This window comes from Lissotriton helveticus, chromosome 8 (assembly GCF_964261635.1).
Source record: "Lissotriton helveticus chromosome 8, aLisHel1.1, whole genome shotgun sequence".
Classification (NCBI taxonomy): Eukaryota; Metazoa; Chordata; class Amphibia; order Caudata; family Salamandridae; genus Lissotriton; species Lissotriton helveticus.
Genome location: NC_136069.1, coordinates 1,058,778,425 through 1,058,796,710, shown reverse-complemented (window position 1 = coordinate 1,058,796,710; position 18,286 = coordinate 1,058,778,425). Strand labels below are relative to the sequence as shown.

Genomic DNA, 18,286 nt, shown 5'->3' with positions numbered 1-18,286 from the left:
AAATTATGAGGCAGGAGAGGGCCAATTAATGTGGCAGGGTTGAGTAAATTATACGGCAAGAAAAGGCAAATTATGCGGCATAATGCAGCACATTTTGTAATAGTATTACTTTATTATTTCATCATTTTTAAACTTGGTAACACTGTCTGGGCATTGGTTGCACCTCATTAGTACCAGTTTAACATCCAAATATAGCAATAAGCAACAGAAAGGTGACTATCAAGCTTTGCAAAGGATCTACTACTGTGCGGCAACATGTGTTGCTGTATTTGTAATAACTGTTGATCCGTTTGAACTAGAAACTATTTTTTCAACATTTGCAGATGATGGAATATGTAGCAAATGCGGCAAACATATAATAATGCAAAAATCGCTGTGGCTGCACAATTGCATAATTTCAGTGGCCCTGGGTATAGCCCATGCGTCCCTAAAACAAAAGATAGGTACGGTGTGCGCAGAAGTAATGTGAGCTACCTCAACGCAAGGAATAGTTATAGGGCAGTAGGATGCACAAGGAGTAGTGGCATACACACAGTGCAGCAAAAGACAAGGTAGGAACACTACTGCTTCTGGCCCTCACAGACCAGATGCAAGAAGGGAACCGAGCTACAGGCAGAAAGAAGCGGGAAAGAGATAAGGGAAAAATTATGCAGCAGGATAGTGGCAGGGCCACACTCTGAAAGGATTCCTTGAGAAAAGCTGAGATGAGAAAGGGAAGGGTGAAGAGCTGAGGGCAGAAGGGAAAAGAATGGTAGTGAGGGACACAAACACAAACCCCCCAAATAGTGCCCCAGGAAGGCCGACAGATCAAAGACCTACCTTAAATATGCCACCTGAGGCATCTCCATACGTGGTAGTCATGACAGGGGTACCAGAACTTACAGGTGAGGGAATAGAGCCCAACTGGTCTCTACAGAATAAGGTTCAGCATTGGTTGAACACAAATCGCCCTGCGCCGCCCCACTGGAACAGCAAAATAGCCTCAGTTTGTCGGACCCCGTGGGTAGGCTATAGGAAAAAAACCCTTCGAGGTGATTGCGTTGTAATTACGTTTGAGGATCCCACTATGGTGGAATACCTCTGCTCCCGGGAATTTAATATCACCCCGGGAGGGATTGCAACTAGATCACTGTCCTACTTCTACCCAAAAAGGTACAACAATCATAACTATACCCGCCACACTGATAACTTTTGGCGTAACCCGATCCCGCAACCGTGGGAGCTAGAGGCTGTAGGACCAAGGATATCATCGCATCACGGATATAACGATGATTCTTGGTGGTTAGCAAACCGAAATCCCCACCAGAGAGAAGCCCCTTGGCAGGTTGTGGGCCCACATAACAGATCCAGAATCTGGGAGCAGTGGGAGAGTCCACACTTTCAACCATTTGGGTCTACCCATAGAGATAACATCAACGGACAAAATTGGCGAGGTATCTCGACCACAAACAGGTTCAGTGGATTAGAAATGGTCGATTGACAAAAAATTGAAAGTCCGGAGGCCCCTCGAATAACCCCGGATTTGTGTACTTCCCCTCCCGCCCCCCCACAAATGGAAAAAATTGCCCCAGATAATACATCTACTCAGATTTCGATAGTTTTCTGGAATGTGGCGGGGCTTAGAAAGAAAATTGAGGATGGGTCTGTTGCCGGCTTCCTGAAGTACACACAAATTATATGCCTCCAGGAGACTTGGGCAAGGACCCCCCTCCATCTCGTAGGGTATAGGACATTTACATCTCCTGCCCTCCCTAGTACCTCGGGTAGACCCAAAGGGGGATTGGTAATCTACCTGGCAAATACAATTGCTGACTTAAAGATCTACAAGGCTGAGCTATTACCGAATTTTCAGATCATCACTATCACAATTGGCAAAAATTCTCCCATTACGCTAATTAATATATATAACAATCTAGAGGAAGATGCATTTTTAGCTGTTCTCTCACGAATTAAAGAAAAAATAGTCGAACACCGTTATCCCAAACAGAATAAAGTAAATTCCCATTTAATCTGGGGAGGAGATTATAACCTGCATCCTTGCGAAAACAATGCCAACTGTGGATTGGTAGACGAACACAATAATCCTTTGGTCCACTTCACACACTCAGTAGTGGGGCTCGCCATGAATAGAACACTCTCTGACCTGGACCTGCAAATTATAAACCCCACAGAAGAGCTTAACAACAGGCTGGAACCCACCTACAGAGGAAGGGGCCACGAAACTACTGTGGACTATGTAATTGTGTCAGAAGGATTGAAAGATCAAATCAATAGCATGTTAATCCTGGAAAACAATCTCAGCGATCATTCCGCACTAAGTTTAAAAATCCAAATAATTCGACAAAGGTCACCGATGGCAACTATAGCAAATATGCTAAATCAGAACAGGCTCCAACTGAGTAAAACAAACGGACTTACGATAAAATGGGAAAAAGTGGACCCTAACATTCTTACAAAGCGGCTAGTAACAACTACTTATAGCAATATCTTGATCTGTCTTGATCCAACCACAGAGCCTAAGCAAATCTTGGAAAACTTCAACCAAATAATAGAACAAGTTAATAAACTGCTAACCAACACACCCATACAAAATAAGAATACCTCTACAGGCTGGTTCAATCGAGATTGCACCAAAGCACAGACCAATTTGAGGAAAGCACTCAGAAATCCAACCAGAGATAAAATCACTATCCAAGCTCTTCGACGTGAGTACAACTCAGCTAGAAGCTTAAGGAAAAAAGATCTAAAACAATCCTTATGGAAAGCTCTGCATTTGAGTGCAGTCCAGAAAGACAGCCAGGCTTTCTGGAAAATAGTCAAAACTCCTCTGCTAGCAGATTCTAACGCGCCAAAAATTGATGTAGCTATTGATGAGGATACGTGGGTGAACCATTTCTCTAAAATCTTCAAACAACATTCTAACACCGAAGATCTTGAGCCCACTTTTAACCCAGTCATCTATCCCATTCAATTGGAGGTAGACCTGCAGGACTTTGAAATGGCGCTTTCCTCAAGCAAATCCGGAAAAGCACCCGGCCCCGATGGGGTTCCAGTTGATTTATTTAAGTATCTTCCTGAACTCTGGATACCGATAATTACAAGAGTTTGTATAGCAACATCGAAACTCGGCCTGCTAGATTCGTGGACCTCTTCCATCATGGTCCCAATCTATAAGAAGGGAGATCGACAAGACCCGAAGTGCTATCGCCCAATCTCCCTTCTCGACTCTTTGGGCAAACTAGTCGGCAGAGTTCTTCTCGGAAAGCTACAACAGTGGGTAGAAGACAAAAACATCCTTTCGCACTTACAGTTTGGCTTTAGGGAGGGCTTTGGAACCATCGAGCAGGCCCTAAACCTAAGCCTGCTAACATCTAAGTACACCCATGCTAAACCTGGCGCCATTTACATGGTATACGTGGACTTGTCTTCCGCCTTCGATTGCGTCTCACACGCAAAGCTTTGGTCACTGCTGAGCACCATGGGGGTTGATCCCCCCCTTTTGGATTTTTTAAGGGAGCTCTACAGCAAAGCTACCGCGAGAGTGAGGTACGGGACAAGAGGAGAACTGACGGCACAATTCAGCGTAGAGCGAGGAGTGAGGCAAGGTTGTGTCCTTGCCCCCTTCCTCTTCTCACTTTATACCAACGGATTAGAAGAGGCTATGATGAGAGGGGGGAAGGACCTTCCAAGAGCAAAAGATCGCTTGATCCCAGCGCTACTCTACGCTGACGATGCAGTCATCTTAGCACGAACATCCATCGAACTGCAGAAATCTCTGTCTAAATATGCAGATTTCATGGGTGCCTTGGATTTGCACGTTAACATCAAAAAAACTTTTGTTATGGTAGTTGGTGGACCAAAAAAAGTATCCAAGTCCATCTTTCTGAATAAACAAAAAATCGGAAAAACCTCACAATACCCCTACCTAGGTGTAATGATAGATGACGCCCTGAATTGGAAAGCCGCAGTTGAGGCCAGGAGACACCTTTTCAAACGTGCAATTATGGCACTGATTAAATTCTCTAACAAGCTTGGAAAAAGACCGCCAGCAGAACTATTACAGATATATGCTGCCAAATGTCAATCCATAGCATTATATGGTGCAGGGATCTGGGGTCACACTTCCATCGGCTCCATACAAAAAGAAGAAAATATTTTCTTAAGATTCCTTTTATCAACACCACGGGGCACTTCCATCTATGCCTCACATATGGAACTGGGAATCTCATATATCGAAGATCTAATTAAAATTCAACCATTAATGTTGTGGAGGCGAGTATGGCTGTCGGAAAAAAATAGTTTGACCAAAAGCATCTTACAGGACACCATGGGTTTGGACCATGCCAATAAAATAGTTTGGCTGTCTTATGTAAGACATTTTTTTACCGACTTAGGGTTACCACAATACTACCATGAACCAGCAAACCTAAAAAACATCTCCAAAAAAGATCTGAAGCAAACTGCGTTGAGCCACCTGGAATCCCTGAGACTGTCTGCATCAATTGCAAAAAAATCTGTGATGCACGCAATTATGACACAGCAGGCTCCAAAAATACAGCTATATTTGACTCTAGAGATCACAACATACGAAAAGATGCTCCTCACCAGGTTCAGAATGAACCTTTTTTTCAGGCTAGTGACATTTCCGGAAAAAAACAACTGGAATGCACAGATGGACTTGTGCCCATGTGATGGTCTTTCCTCACAGTCCACCATTCATACAATACTGTTCTGTAAGTTTTTCCATCCCCATCGAAAAATATGGCTTATCCCCCTATTAAAAAAATGGGGTTATAGACAATGCCGCCCAGCAATGTTGGCATTACAACATTTGGACTCTGAATCCACTGTGTATCACGTACTAAATTTTCTTAAATGTATTATAAGACACAGAAATAACCTTTAAAAACGTAGTGTCTATTCAAATTCTATGTAAATCACTGATATTTTTTATCTCACATTTTTTAAGAAACTGTATAAATATATTGTGTTCTTTTTTCTTCATGATTGTTTGTATTGCTATGTCATCTTTTATGGTTTTTGCAATGCTAAAAAAACCGAATAAAGATTATATTATTATTATAGTGAGGGACATCGTGAGGTTAGGTGGAGGCGTTTGAATGGCTGACAGGAGAGCATGGAAAAAACTGAATGGCTGAAGAAAGACACAAATTATCCTACCTAGTCAGTGGTTCGCGGTCCACCGACTTGGGCCCCTTTTTTGTTTGCCAAAACCCCTTCTTTGAGGCCTGGTGTTGTAAGTGGCCCCACTCCCTTTGCTGCACGGTCTTGTGCGCTTGGCAGTGAGGCAGCACTGCACGCGTCGCACTGCCCTATCAAACGCCAGTAGACTCACTGGTTCTATTCAGTTTTGTAAACTTTGCCTGGGTTGGGACAGAACCTTCCTCACGAGTTCCACAGATACCCTTTAGTGATTGTCTAAGAGGCCGTCTACATATCAACCCCTGAGAGGAATTTGCTGCAAGGGCGCCAGGCTTCCAGGGAATTTAGGTAAGTATAACTTTGCTACATAAATGGAGAGGCAGTCAACCACATACCTGTACATTTCCACTCTCGGTATTACCAGGAGTTATCAAAGAGGCTGGCAGTGCTTTCATTGGACAGGTACTGTCAGATACTGACTAGCTGCACCATTTTGTTTGAAAGGGAGAGAGGGTATCAGCACTTCTCGACAAGGGGCGTAAAGCTTTTAATGGCAGAGCATCGGCTCTGCACAGTAACTAACGTGTACTCAGCACTGTATCAAAATGTACAGCTTCATGATGGCCCTGGTAAGACTCTGTATTATGATGTGATGTTTCAATAAATACAAGATTTTTTTTTTTAAACCGCGTGTTCTCTGAAACATCTGGGTGGATGTTAAAGAACTTTTCAGATTCCAAACTGATCAACTGAGATCTGAAAACGCACTGCATGGCTAGGATGCAGTGAAGGACCAAAGAAAAAGTACCTAGTCACAAATAGATCATGATTCCTGCCACTGGGTGGCAGTAGCTTCAAGAGTATAGAAGGACGCGGTAAAAAAAATTCGTGGGAGGCAATTTAACCCAGTGAGATTTAAATGAAAGGAGAATATTAGGATAGGAAATTGACGGAATAAAAAAGGCACTATTCATGAGACACGGAAGGTCTTTAAGGAACAAACAGATGATCGGAATACGCAGACTAATTTCTTTGTTGGCGCCAGCTCTCTCCCGTGACATGGACTACTTTTAGATCAATACAGTATTTCATATTGCTTTACTTTGATACATATGATGGCATCTTTTACAGCGTTTAAATTGTTAAATGTCTAGATTAAGTAATTGAACACAGATTTGACTTATTTTGAAGCCATAATTCTAAGCTCTGATGTGTGATTTGTCACCCATTGATTGATGTGCAAGTCACTTTATTTTATGAACGTGTCAACCGCTTACTCTATAAATAAACATTGACTTCAGAGTTAAATTTCTCTTTTCAGTCTGGGTGCGTTTGTCGTTATTTCCCCTTTCATCATTCTCGACACATTCCTCCGTACTTTGCACTTTCCCAATTATGATGCAAAGGAACATTTGCGTTAGAAAGACTACCCAGAGAAAAGTAATATGCGAAAACACATGAATGGGAATAACTATATTAAAAAATTAAATGGCGAGCTTCTCACTTTTACTGCGAAGGCACGTCATGTTAAGTCGGCGATTGCGAAACCATAGCGTTCACGTGCCAAAATGTGCCATTTTTGTTATTTCATAATTTACAGCATACACAAAATTACCTGACTCCTTTTTTGAAGATTACGTACGAATTTTTTTTTCCCCACTAGGTGGCAGCGTATAACTTCAAACTGCCAGTGTACGTTAATACCATTGGCCCTGAGTACCCATCCTGCAGCCCTGTTCCTGCGACTTCGCCAGCGTCTGAAAAGCACATCGTCACCCCTCGGCCTCAAGCGGTGCATTTGACGGCCCCAACACGTCTAGTGAATGCGACAGGTTTGGAACAATCGGTGGTAATAAATGTAACGTGTCATCACCGACACTCTTGTGCAGGATTCGACATTCCTGTACATACTGCTTAACCGACATCATCATTTCAAACTTCCTTGCGGAGCCTCGTTTAACCTAGTGGGGTCTATTCTGTTGCATTCACTCGCCACATGCCTCATATCATAAATACTGCTACCCAATTCATGCTGTTACTATGCTGTGGGCCTTATTTATGAGGCCTTGACTCACTTTTACGCCGCCGGTGCGTCGCTTTTTGTGACGCACCGGCCGCGGAAAAAATGCACCAAGTTGCGCCTTATTTACAAAGTGACGTATATAGGCAGATGTGTAACTTTGTAAACACCTGCGCCACATTATACCTGCACCAGGTCTAATGTATGCAGGGTGGGCGTTCCCCCGCAAAAAGCCTTGTAGAAGTGGCGCTTTGCAATCTATGAGATTTCAGTGCACCACTTCTTGGACACCATTGTGTCAGTGTCTGAGGCAGGCGTAAGACTGACGCAGATCCTTTGGGGCTTGCCCTATGTGAAAGGACACATTGCTGGAGTTGCGTCCCCAGCACTGCGTCACTTTTGTGCCTACAGATACGTCAGAAATACTGACGTATTTGTAACTCCTTGCGACCTGATGCGTCAAATAGGAAATATGACGCATTCATCATGTCGCAAGAGGGCGCAGTGAAAACTGTTGCATGGCTTTTTTTCGCGCAGCGCTGCAACAGTTTTCATACATAAGCCCCTGTGTATTTTTCAGTTCAAATGCTCCTGAATGTAGAAAAACATTTAGGCACCTTCCCAGAATATCGTGCTGCGTTAAAAAGATGTCTGTGCTTCCATGGGTTTTGGGGACTCTCCAAAGCTCACCTGGGTCTGTCAATCGATACGGTTTTGAGTTGCAAGCGGAAATTAGCATTTATGTATGAGAGGAATAAATTAAGAGAGCCAGACCTGGCTAGCTCATATCTCCTCACCATTGGCCAAAATCCAGAAATGATTGATACAGTTTCCCTAATAGAAAAACAATTCTAGAGCTGATAATAGTACAACATGTGTGTGTTTTGTTAATATTAATTCAAGCTCTGTGTATATACCTAATAGACCTTTTTCTTCCATTCCTTCTTTAAACCAAGTCCCTAACTTAACCTTACCAGATTTGTTTTTCTTGGTCCTGTTGAATAGCGTATTTAACCCTTCCACTTTCCTTTGAGGCATCCCTTGTCAGAATAAAGGCTGCAATGGAAAAATATGAGTGGTCCCACCTGCTTCATTCTAGCCTAAGGGCTAGATGTACGACCCTATTTTAAATGCGCAAATGGGTTTTCGACCTGGTTGTGCATGCAAAATCTAATAGGGCCATGTACAGTTAGGAAGGGGTATTCCAAGGGCGTCCCTTCCTAATAGCGAGTCAGAGGCCCATGTAAGAATGTTTTACGACCGCAATTGTGGTAGCAAAACACTCGCAATTTACCGCCCTCTTCAAGAGGGTGGTAAAGCACTCACAAGTGGGACCCCTTCCCCTTTGCAAATGCAGGGGAAAATACTTTTTAGGGGCAGGCAGTGGTCCCAGGTACCACTACCTGCCCTTAAAAAACAAGCATTGGCATTGCCAATAGGGCTCGCTTTTGGGACCTTATAAGTATTTAGTTATGCAGCACAATATCGTGGTGCAACAACATCAACTGTTGCATGGCTAAACACTTATAAGTTACAAGGTTCATGGACAAGGGCTATGCACACATGCCCGCTCCCCCCGAAGCTGAGTAGATGACACATTCCGTGAGTTTGAAAGACAAATTGCGGGGAAGCGCCAGAACATCAACAGTGACTACTGTGAATAAATATAGAGGCAAGACCATCTTTTTTCTTTTAAAAATACAGGTGATGGCAGGAAATAAAGAGGCGCAAGTTCGGCAAGCACTTGTATAATTACTCAGCTCTCAGCATAAAAGGAAAGGTCCTATAGGCGTTATCCCAGACTTAAATTGCACTCATTAGATTGACCTGGTAAAGCTAAAGCACAGGAGAAATACTTGGACTGCACTGAATGTATGACGTTACAACGAATTCCGTTGCAACGCATGCCTTTACCACGCATGCGTTACAACGGAATTCGTTTTCCACGCTTAACCTTTACCTCGAATATTCCTTTACCACGCATACATTTACACCGTTTTTTGTTGTAAATGTATGCATGGTGAGGGCATACTCTTGATAAAGATTAAAACTCTCCCCTTACATTCCCCCAGCCTCATTTCTTATATTTACCCTTAACCCTTAATATATATATATATATATATATATATATATGTATTTTACTAAAATACCCCTTACCTTTTAACTCGCCTTCCCTCCATCTTCTCTGGTTACGTCGGACGTACGTCGTTAAGAGGAAGCGGAAGTTACTTTCCGTTTCCTCCCTAACGACGTTGATAGCTTCGGCTTTAGCTTCGGCTCCTCAGGTTAGTTTTGTTTTTTTGGGGGGGAGACCCCCCCAGCCCCCCTTTTTATCCCAGCGCTTTATTTATTTTTATGGGGGGAGACCCCCCAACCCCCCCACTTCGTTTTTCTTTTCATTTACCACACATGCCTTTACTACGTATTTCGTAGTAAAGGTATGCGTGGTAAAGCCTTTAGTTGTAACCACGCATGCGTTGTAGTGCATGCGTGGTAAATGATTTCGTGGAAACGGCTTCGTTGTAGAGGCCGTTTCCCGACTGCACTTAGGTGCAGTAACAAACTGTGCAAGAGGACTGTGGCACTAATAGTATTTGTGATTAAAGTTGTATTTATATAGCGCTTACTAACCCTTACGAGGCATCTAAGCGCTTTTTGGCGAGTAGCACTCTATAGTAAATCACGTTTGCTCTTTCCACAACCTGGGAGCTCTTTTCGGGTCTCCCAAGAACGGCAGTGATCTGCCAAGAAAGGCAGTGCTCTCAGAGAGCAAAAGCTCCATATATAGAAGAACAGTTCATTTCTGATGAAAACAGTTTAGCTTTAAAAAATAAGTTTGTCAGGTTGATAATCGAAGGTTGTTTAACCCTTAATACTGATTCACCTTAAACGTAAGATGGGAGATAGGAATGCCAATAATGCTGTAAACATTTAAACTGACGCTATAAAATTATGTAATTCTATGGACCAAAGTATAACAGCTCTGTAGATTATTTAAGTCACCCTGCCTGGCCATAGAAAAGTATCATGCTAGGCACACAAGCGTTTTAAATGCAGGCGCACAAAGCAAGATATGGGTCCTTCTAGGCACTATGTTGATGAAGGCATTATTGGATAGAGTCAAGCATATTAGACTGACAGAAAGGTGCACATAACTTGTTGAGAAAGAGCAAAACAGACACATCCTTCAATTAATATGTCAGAATGAACTTCCCTACCTCTGTACCCACACTCAATAACCAGGTGACTTCGCTCTGGAATGAAAGCCCTGCCATCAGCACCTGTCGACGAGGCGGACATTCCACACAGCTGAAATAACCGAAAGGAAAACAGATTTGGGTTTTGTGTGTCACAACAAGCTTCAGAAGGCTGCTTCGCATCACTCCATTCCCTGGATTCGAGGAGACAAGGGTGAGATCAGTGCGTGGCGGCCGGGATTGAAAAGGGCCGCCGGCCTGCCAGAAGCGGACTTGAAAAAGATATTCAAAGGGCTCATTTATTTGACAGCTCCACACATGTCCTGTAATGTTAGATTCTCTAGAACTCAAAATTTTTCTCTCACAAAAGCAATTTACGACGGGAGTTTTAGCCGCATTTAGTCAAATAATGGTAGTTTCCTTGCAAAGGGTCCGGTTCCAAGTCACTTAGCGCCATATGTATCAACACATTTTCCCATAGACACAGAATGGGGAAAACCCTTTGATACATCTGTCCCCAAATGAAGAATCCCCTCTCCCTGCGGTAGCGAGGGTTTCTTGTCTCCTTCGGATGTGGAAGTGTTGTGTTGTTTCGGCCAGTCTGTAGTGTTGTTGGTCTCTGCGGATGTAAAGAGGAGACAGACATAAGGTGTAAATGGGGATTCCAAAGTCCGAGCATGCCAGGGTTTTGAAACGCGACTCCTGTGAGAGACAAGAAATGTCTTATTTGAAACTAATTAATGACATTTCATAAGCGAGTAAAGGCCCAGCTATGGCCGCGTTGCCATGGAAATACCCCAAACTGTTTCTGGAAACAACTTAGAAACGAGGGAGGAAAGCCGCTGATCGTCAAAAATTCTATGCATTTTATGTTATCAATGTATTTCTGCCTCTCTAAAATACCTATGCTGTAACTTTTTTTTGCTTGTGCAAATTTCAATTCATGCTTGAATTTGGAAAAACTAGTGCCATCTGCGTATTTTCCCGTTTTTTTTTTAAACAGTCGTGACATACAAACACCAGCCGTGTCGATACAATACTGGCAAGCCATGTCGATACAATACTGGCCAGGAAGCAACACTATGCCGTATTAACTTCTATGTTGTCTATATTAAGTAGCTTCCATATACAATGTGGGAACACCACCACCTTGTGGACAGTTGTAGTAACAAAGAGCAACAAGGAAGCAATCGACTTCAGGAATGTGAAAGAAAGCTCTCGTATCTTGAAAGCTGATGACCCATGACGAGAGAGGAAAGCCATATGGCGCCTCTGCTCATAAGCGCATGCCTGTGCACATGCACGCAAGCTCTAGGCCATAGTGTAGCACTTTGAAAAACCCCTTACTAAAAGTCGAGCAGCAGCACATGCGCTGCTCTAGGCTCGACCTAATGAAACGAAAACGTTTTATTTGTATTTTTTTTAAATGCATCCCGTTTTCCTTTAAGGAAAATGGGCTGCATTAAAAAAAAAAAAACTTGCTGTATTGGAAAGCAGTCCCAGACATGGAGGTCTGCCGAGTCCAGCAGGCCACCATACCTGGGAGGGCCAGCCATTCCTAATGGGGTTGCAAATGGCGAGGGCCTTATTAATATGCATGAGGCATGCAATTTGCAACCCCATTAGGCATCCATAACAGAGTATCAGACACTGTTGTACATGGCATTTAGCGACTTGCAAATTGCAACTCGCAATTTAATGCAATTTGCGAGTCGCTAAATGACATGGTCATACATCTGGCCCATAAACTGTTACTGTTCTTATGTGACCAAATGCCACGCAGAACTTGGGCTATGGAGGGCAATGATTCTGTAGCTGTTTGTTACAGAGAAATTATCTGCCTTTACCATGAACGCATGCGTATGCGACGTGCGGCTCAGCCACCCTGGCGTGTCAATGCGTCCTCGTCAATTTCATTTTTTCCACCCATTGAAACTGCTTCTCATGTGAGGGACTTCCGAATGAGGTCTAGTCACAGGGATTTTTGGGTCTTTTTCTATTTTATTAAGAAGGGAATATTCTCCGATTGCTTTATTCCTATGATTGAAGAGGATGTTTTACTCTTTTGGGATTCAGAACGTATTCTATGCAGTGCTTAGTTTGTAAATAAATAAGTGCCAGGGCCTTCATCAGAAGGCCACAACAGTTTGCACCACCCATTGTCCTGTCAGCACTGCATTGACAGTACCAACACAACTACTAACCATCACAGTCCTACAAACGGGACCAATAAGACTCTTCCAGGACCCCAAAGCTATAACAATGGCTTTGGCAGCAGATATTAGTCATTTTAAGGTATATTAAATTAATAAATAACTGTTATTACACTTATTTGCACATTAGACAAACAGTGCCATGGTGACAGACTGTTCTAAGTGCTGGTGTTGACAATTGAGTGCCGGTGCTGAGCACTGGAAACCACCAGGTCAAATTAAGCATGATTCAATAGTTACATCATGGCGACAGGACCCCTCCACCCGCCCAACAACATACCACAATCCCGCAAATAACACACAGACAAAAGTGTTATGTTGGGAAAAAGTTGCTGCAGGTTTATTACATACAACATTGTGTAATCATGATGGGTTATCTGACAGGCGATCCAAGGGCAGGCCGCATTCTCGCAACCTACCCGCCTGATGAGCCAAGCAGCACCGTGGCGAACCACCTGAGTGCTGCCCCCTAATGGTAATTCTTGTACTTTGTACTCGCGCCCCTAGTGGGAGGGAGCACAGTTAGGCAAGCCCCCGGTTGTACAGGCCCACAACCGCCCGAAGGACTACTGGGGCGCCGACACGTGTTCCCGGGCCTCCCCTGAGGCCAGGTCTTAGGCTCTGGCACCCCTATGTGCCTGCTGAGGTACAGTGCCGCACCTCTCTGCTTCCGGATCGCCCTGTAACTCCGCCTGCAACGATAAAGAAATACATTATAAAGTTCAACCATTTCCCCCCCCAGCTGACACTCAGGGTAAGAGGTAGGGAGGGAAAAGAGTGTCCACGTCGCGACAGGAGGCGTCCGGGGCGGCAAAGAGGCATAAAAAATGGCGAGGGGGACTTAAATACCCCTCGCCCTGCCTGACTACCGCCCCTAGCACTCGTCACAGGACAATCCCTCCTCCTGCCGAGACTCCTCCTCCCACACACAGAGGAGTGCCCAAGCGAGCCAGAGGGCGGGGGGGGAGGCCCTCTGCAACTACGGTGCCGCCCTCCTGATGGCCACCGGGTGGCCTCGTGCAGCCGCATAGTTACATCATGGCGACAGGACCCCCCCCCCGCCCAACAACATACCACAATCCCGCAAATAACACACAGACAAAAGTGTTATGTTGGGAAAAAGTTGCTGCAGGTTTATTACATACAACATTATGTCATCATGATGGGTTATCTGACGGGCGATCCAAGGGCAGGCCGCATTCTCGCAACCTGCCCGCCTGATGAGCCAAGCAGCACCGTGGCGAACCACCTGAGTGCTGCCCCCTAATGGTAATTCTTGTACTTTGTACTTGCGCCCCTAGTGGGACGGAGCGCAGTTAGGCAAGCCCCCGCTTGTACAGGCCCACAACCGCCCGAGGTCTACTGGGGCGCCGACACGTGTTCCCGGGCCTCCCCTGAGGCCAGGTCTTAGGCTCTGGAACCCCTATGTGCCTGCTGAGGTACAGTGCCGCCCCTCTCTGCTTCCGGATCGCCCTGTAACTCCGCCACAGCCCGGCCGGCGGCAACCGACGCCGCCCGGGCCCCCCACCACTTCCTACCTATACTATTCGCAGCCCTTGCCCTGCAGTGCTTCCTGTAAGTCCAATAGAAAAAGGTCCATACCGACTGTAGACAGGTGGACACCGTCCTGTTCATAGTATCCCTTTATTTTGTCTTGAATCATCTCATGCCTGATGAAACCCATGCCCCTTTGCAAGGTGAATTTGCACATGTCGCTGTTTATTCTCCTTCTTGACTTCTCTATTGCTTCGCCTGACTTGGCACGATGCCACACCCTGCATGGTACCAATTCGGACCACCATACCTCACAGTTCCCCATCAATTTGCACACTTCTACTAAGTCAACTTTCATTTTATGCAAAAGCGCTGACCTTCCCAGGTTGGTGATGTCATTGCCCCCCAAGTGAATTACCAGATGATGGGAAGGTGCCCCTTTAGAAGCTAGGGAGTCTTTAAGCGTAGGCAAGAGGCCGTTCCAGCGCATGCCAGGGGAACCCATCCACACTCACTTTGTGTTGGAGAAACCGCGCATCCAGTTCCTTATGGCCGCCCATCGGCCTAACCTTGCGACGGTAGAATGCCCCACAACCCACACTCTTGAACCTGTTAAAACAAAGGACACAATTTCACTTATTGATCTTTTATTAACACACATGGTACAACACCAAAACACTGCAAACAAAATATCACTTAAACCATCACTGCAAAATTAACATCGACCCAAACTCAGGGGCGGATGTAACGCTTATAACAAAGGGATTCCCAGCGCCCCACTCTTTGTATGCTTGATGCTGGCATGCCAGCGCAGGAGGCCGCAGTGGCCGCCCCTATTCGAAAGGAATGGCTGGAGAACTTCTTTCCTATATTCTCGAAACCTGCTCTGGATAAACATGCCAACATTATTTTGTCCATCTGGTATCTGGTGAGCGGGCTTAGGTCCATGTGCATGAGGAGGTAACCCGCTACTGGTGGTCTGAGGGCAAGGAAAGCGCGGACCGCTGAGACTGGACAACCTATCTGTTCCCCTAATGGAGCTAGCACAATGACCACCCCTTTCCTAGCCTGGTCCGTCTTTGACTTCCTTAGGGTGAGGGTCAGGTTCGTATCTATGCTGACATCATCTCTGCCCAAAGCATCCCCAGAAATGTCATTCTTGGAGCGTGCCACCAACTCGCTACTGCGGAAGGCTCCGAAAAAAGCAAAGCAAAAAGCAGCCATGAACAAGGAGCATTCGAAATTGGAGTGTGCCACGGCTTGCAGCGCCAACAGCATGGCCTGGAGGGTACTGAAATCAATGGGTGCTCTTTTGTCTCGGGTCCTGGGTTCGTCCCTCGCCCACCCTTTCAGAGCCGCCCTGATGACAAAGGACTGGGCGGAGTCCCACAAACCTTTCAGTTTGGCATCATTGCTAACAGCTGCTAGGTGGCTACAAATCCAGGAGTGAGACTTGCCCTGCTTTTTTGCCCAAACGGTGAAGGCCTGTACTCTGTCTTCAAGGGGGATTCCCGCCAGTCCCATGCTTATGACTGCCTCCTCGAACTTCGCCAGGTGCCTCCCATATCGCTTCCTAGTACCTGGCGCCAATGCTCGCTCCCCCATTGCTCTCAGTTCTTGCTCCACTCCAAGATGCGCCAGAGTGCCGACGGGAAGGGGGTCATCTCTTTCCTCGCTTGTGGGCAGGCCGCCCGGAAACGGTCCCACTGGAAACGAGAAAGAGCATCAGCTGCAACGTTAATGACCCCCGGAATGTGTCGCGCCCTGAATTCCATGTTGCAGCGCAGGCTCCTTCTCGCTAAATCCCTCAGCAGTGAGAGGACCAGCGGGCAACTGGCCGTTTGCCCATTGATAGCTTGGACGACCGCCATGTTGTCCGACCAAAAGAGGACCTTACTGTTGGACAAAATGTCGGGCCATAGGTGTAGAGCAATGACAATCGGGAAGAGCTCCAACACCGCAATGTTGGCAGTGATGCCTCGCTTGCGCCAGGTGTTGGGCCATTCCTGCGCACACCATTGTTCGCCCAAGATTGCCCCAAAGCCTTCCCTGCCTGAAGCATCCGTGAACATGCTGAGTTCGGGACTGTCAGCCCAAGGGGCCCTCCAGATGACAGTGCCGTTGAAGTCAACTAGGAACTCCTCCCAAATTCTCAAATCCTGTTTCAAACCTGCCGACATTTTCACAAAGTGGTGACGCTTGACTACATTTGCAGTTGCCCTAGCTAATCGCCTAGCAAAAGCGCGGCCCGCAGGGATGACACGAGCCGCGAAGTTGAGTTTGCCAAGTAGGCTTTGTATGACGCCCAGCGGTGCCTTGTCCCTCCCCAGCAAAACACGGATGTCCCGCTGCAAGCCCTGCACCTTCCCGGCAGGGAGTCTCGACACCCCGTTGACTGTGTCGAGCTCGATGCCTAGAAACGTGAGCACCTGCGCCGGTCCCTCGGTCTTGCCTGGAGACAAAGGCACCCCAAGGTGTCCTGCCAAATCCATGAAGCATGAGAGCCCATTGCCACATTCATCAGTACCGTCCCTCCCAATGAATAAGAAGTCGTCAAGGTAGTGGGTCACCGCCATGACATCATATCTCACCGAGAGTGACCACTGCAAGAAAGAACTGAATGCCTCGAAGAATGCGCAAGATACCGAACATCCCATGGCCATGCATTTGTCGTAGAAGTAATGGCCTCCCCACTTGAAACCCAGCAGGTGTTGACTCTCAGGGTGAACAGGCAAGAGTCTGAAAGCTGCCTCAATGTCAGACTTCGCCAACCAAGCCCCCCTCCCTGCTCTCCTGATGATGTCAATGGCTACATCCAGTGAGCAGTAGGATACAGAACATGCTCCCTCAGCCAACCAGGAGTTCACAGAGTCCCCCTCCGGGAAGGATAGGTGATGGATGAGCCTGAAAGCACCCTGTTCCTTTTTGGGGACCACTCCTAAGGGGGATACCACAAAATCCGGAAGGGGGGGGGGAGATCGAACGGGCCCGCAACCCTCCCCAAGACCAACTCCTTTCGGATCTTTTCAGACACTACCTGGGGGAGGTCCTTCGCCGATTTCAGGTTCTCTGCGTCCCTACTGACCTTTGGCCCCATATAAGGGATTCTGAAGCCTTCTAAAAACCCTTCAGCCAATGTGGCTCTGTCTTTCGCGTTGGGATATGCCCTCAGCAGTGTCAGGAGGTTGTGAACAACAATGGGGGAAGGGCCTATCGAAGGAAGGGAACCTACGGGAGTGGTGGCTGCCGAGTCGGGCTGTGACCCAGAATCAAGAGGAGGTGCAGGAGACAAGTTGGTGTGCACAAAAAGGAAAGCTGGAGAGGCTAAGTCGAGGCTGTTACTTTTCATGTTTCTGCTGGCCCCCCGCTGAGTCCCGCTTGTCGCATGATGAGGCAGGATGGGCGCCGCTGCACTTGCTGCATGTGTGAGCGAATCTACAAGCCTTGCCCCACGTACAGTTCCCCGCATTGAACAACCTGCACGTTCCAACGAAAGATCTGTTGCCCCCCCTGTTGAAACCACTTCCTCCTCGCCCTCCCCGAAAGGACCGTTTGGAGTGACCCTTTTTGTCTTGGCTCTGGCCTTTCCCTGACTCTGCTTTCTTCTCAACGGAGCTGGCTTTGGCAGTGACTTCAGCCTTACCCCTGCCCATGTACTGCATCCAAAGCCTGACCTCTATCTGGTCCCAGCCCAGTTCGGGACACATAGACATTTTCTTCCTAAATTCGCAGTCATAATTGTACCAACCCATGCCCCCGCTTGCTTCAGCCTCATTGGTGATAACGCTTTCGTATTGAAAAAGGCCCTGCGCCTGCTCTGGGAAACGCTCTGTGATAACTGCGGCTAAGATAGAGAAAGCCTGCCTCCATTTCTGTATAGATTTTTCAGGCCAGGCCTGATAGCGTGTCTTCTTCTCCTCGTCCTTAGCCCCCATCTTCCTAATGTCCACCCCTTCAACACCAATCATGAGGAGGGAAAAATGTCAATAAATTCCCTCCGCCAGATGCCTTCCTTTGCCGCCTGGGGCACCAGCCAAGCTGAAGAGCACTTCCCCGAAAGCATGGGAGCCATGGACATTTGCGGTGCGACTGCTACACTGGGTGAGGGTGTGCTTGGCACGAGGGTGGGTGCAGCAGCATGCGCCTGGGCGGCGGGAGCAGGAGGAGATAATGCTGGGAGGAGTGATGGTGGCGCAACG

General features: G+C 46.6%; 1 protein-coding gene across 1 annotated transcript in view; it reads left to right on the top strand.

Annotated features, from left to right (window-relative positions):
- The window catches only part of CFAP47 (cilia and flagella associated protein 47), a 2,858,849-nt gene that overhangs the window by 331,661 nt on the left and 2,508,902 nt on the right, over nt 1-18,286 (top strand). The window contains exon 22 of the mRNA XM_078657910.1: nt 6,827-6,995. Coding sequence (XP_078514036.1) covers nt 6,827-6,995 — 169 coding nt within the window. The remainder of the gene's footprint in view (nt 1-6,826; nt 6,996-18,286) is intronic.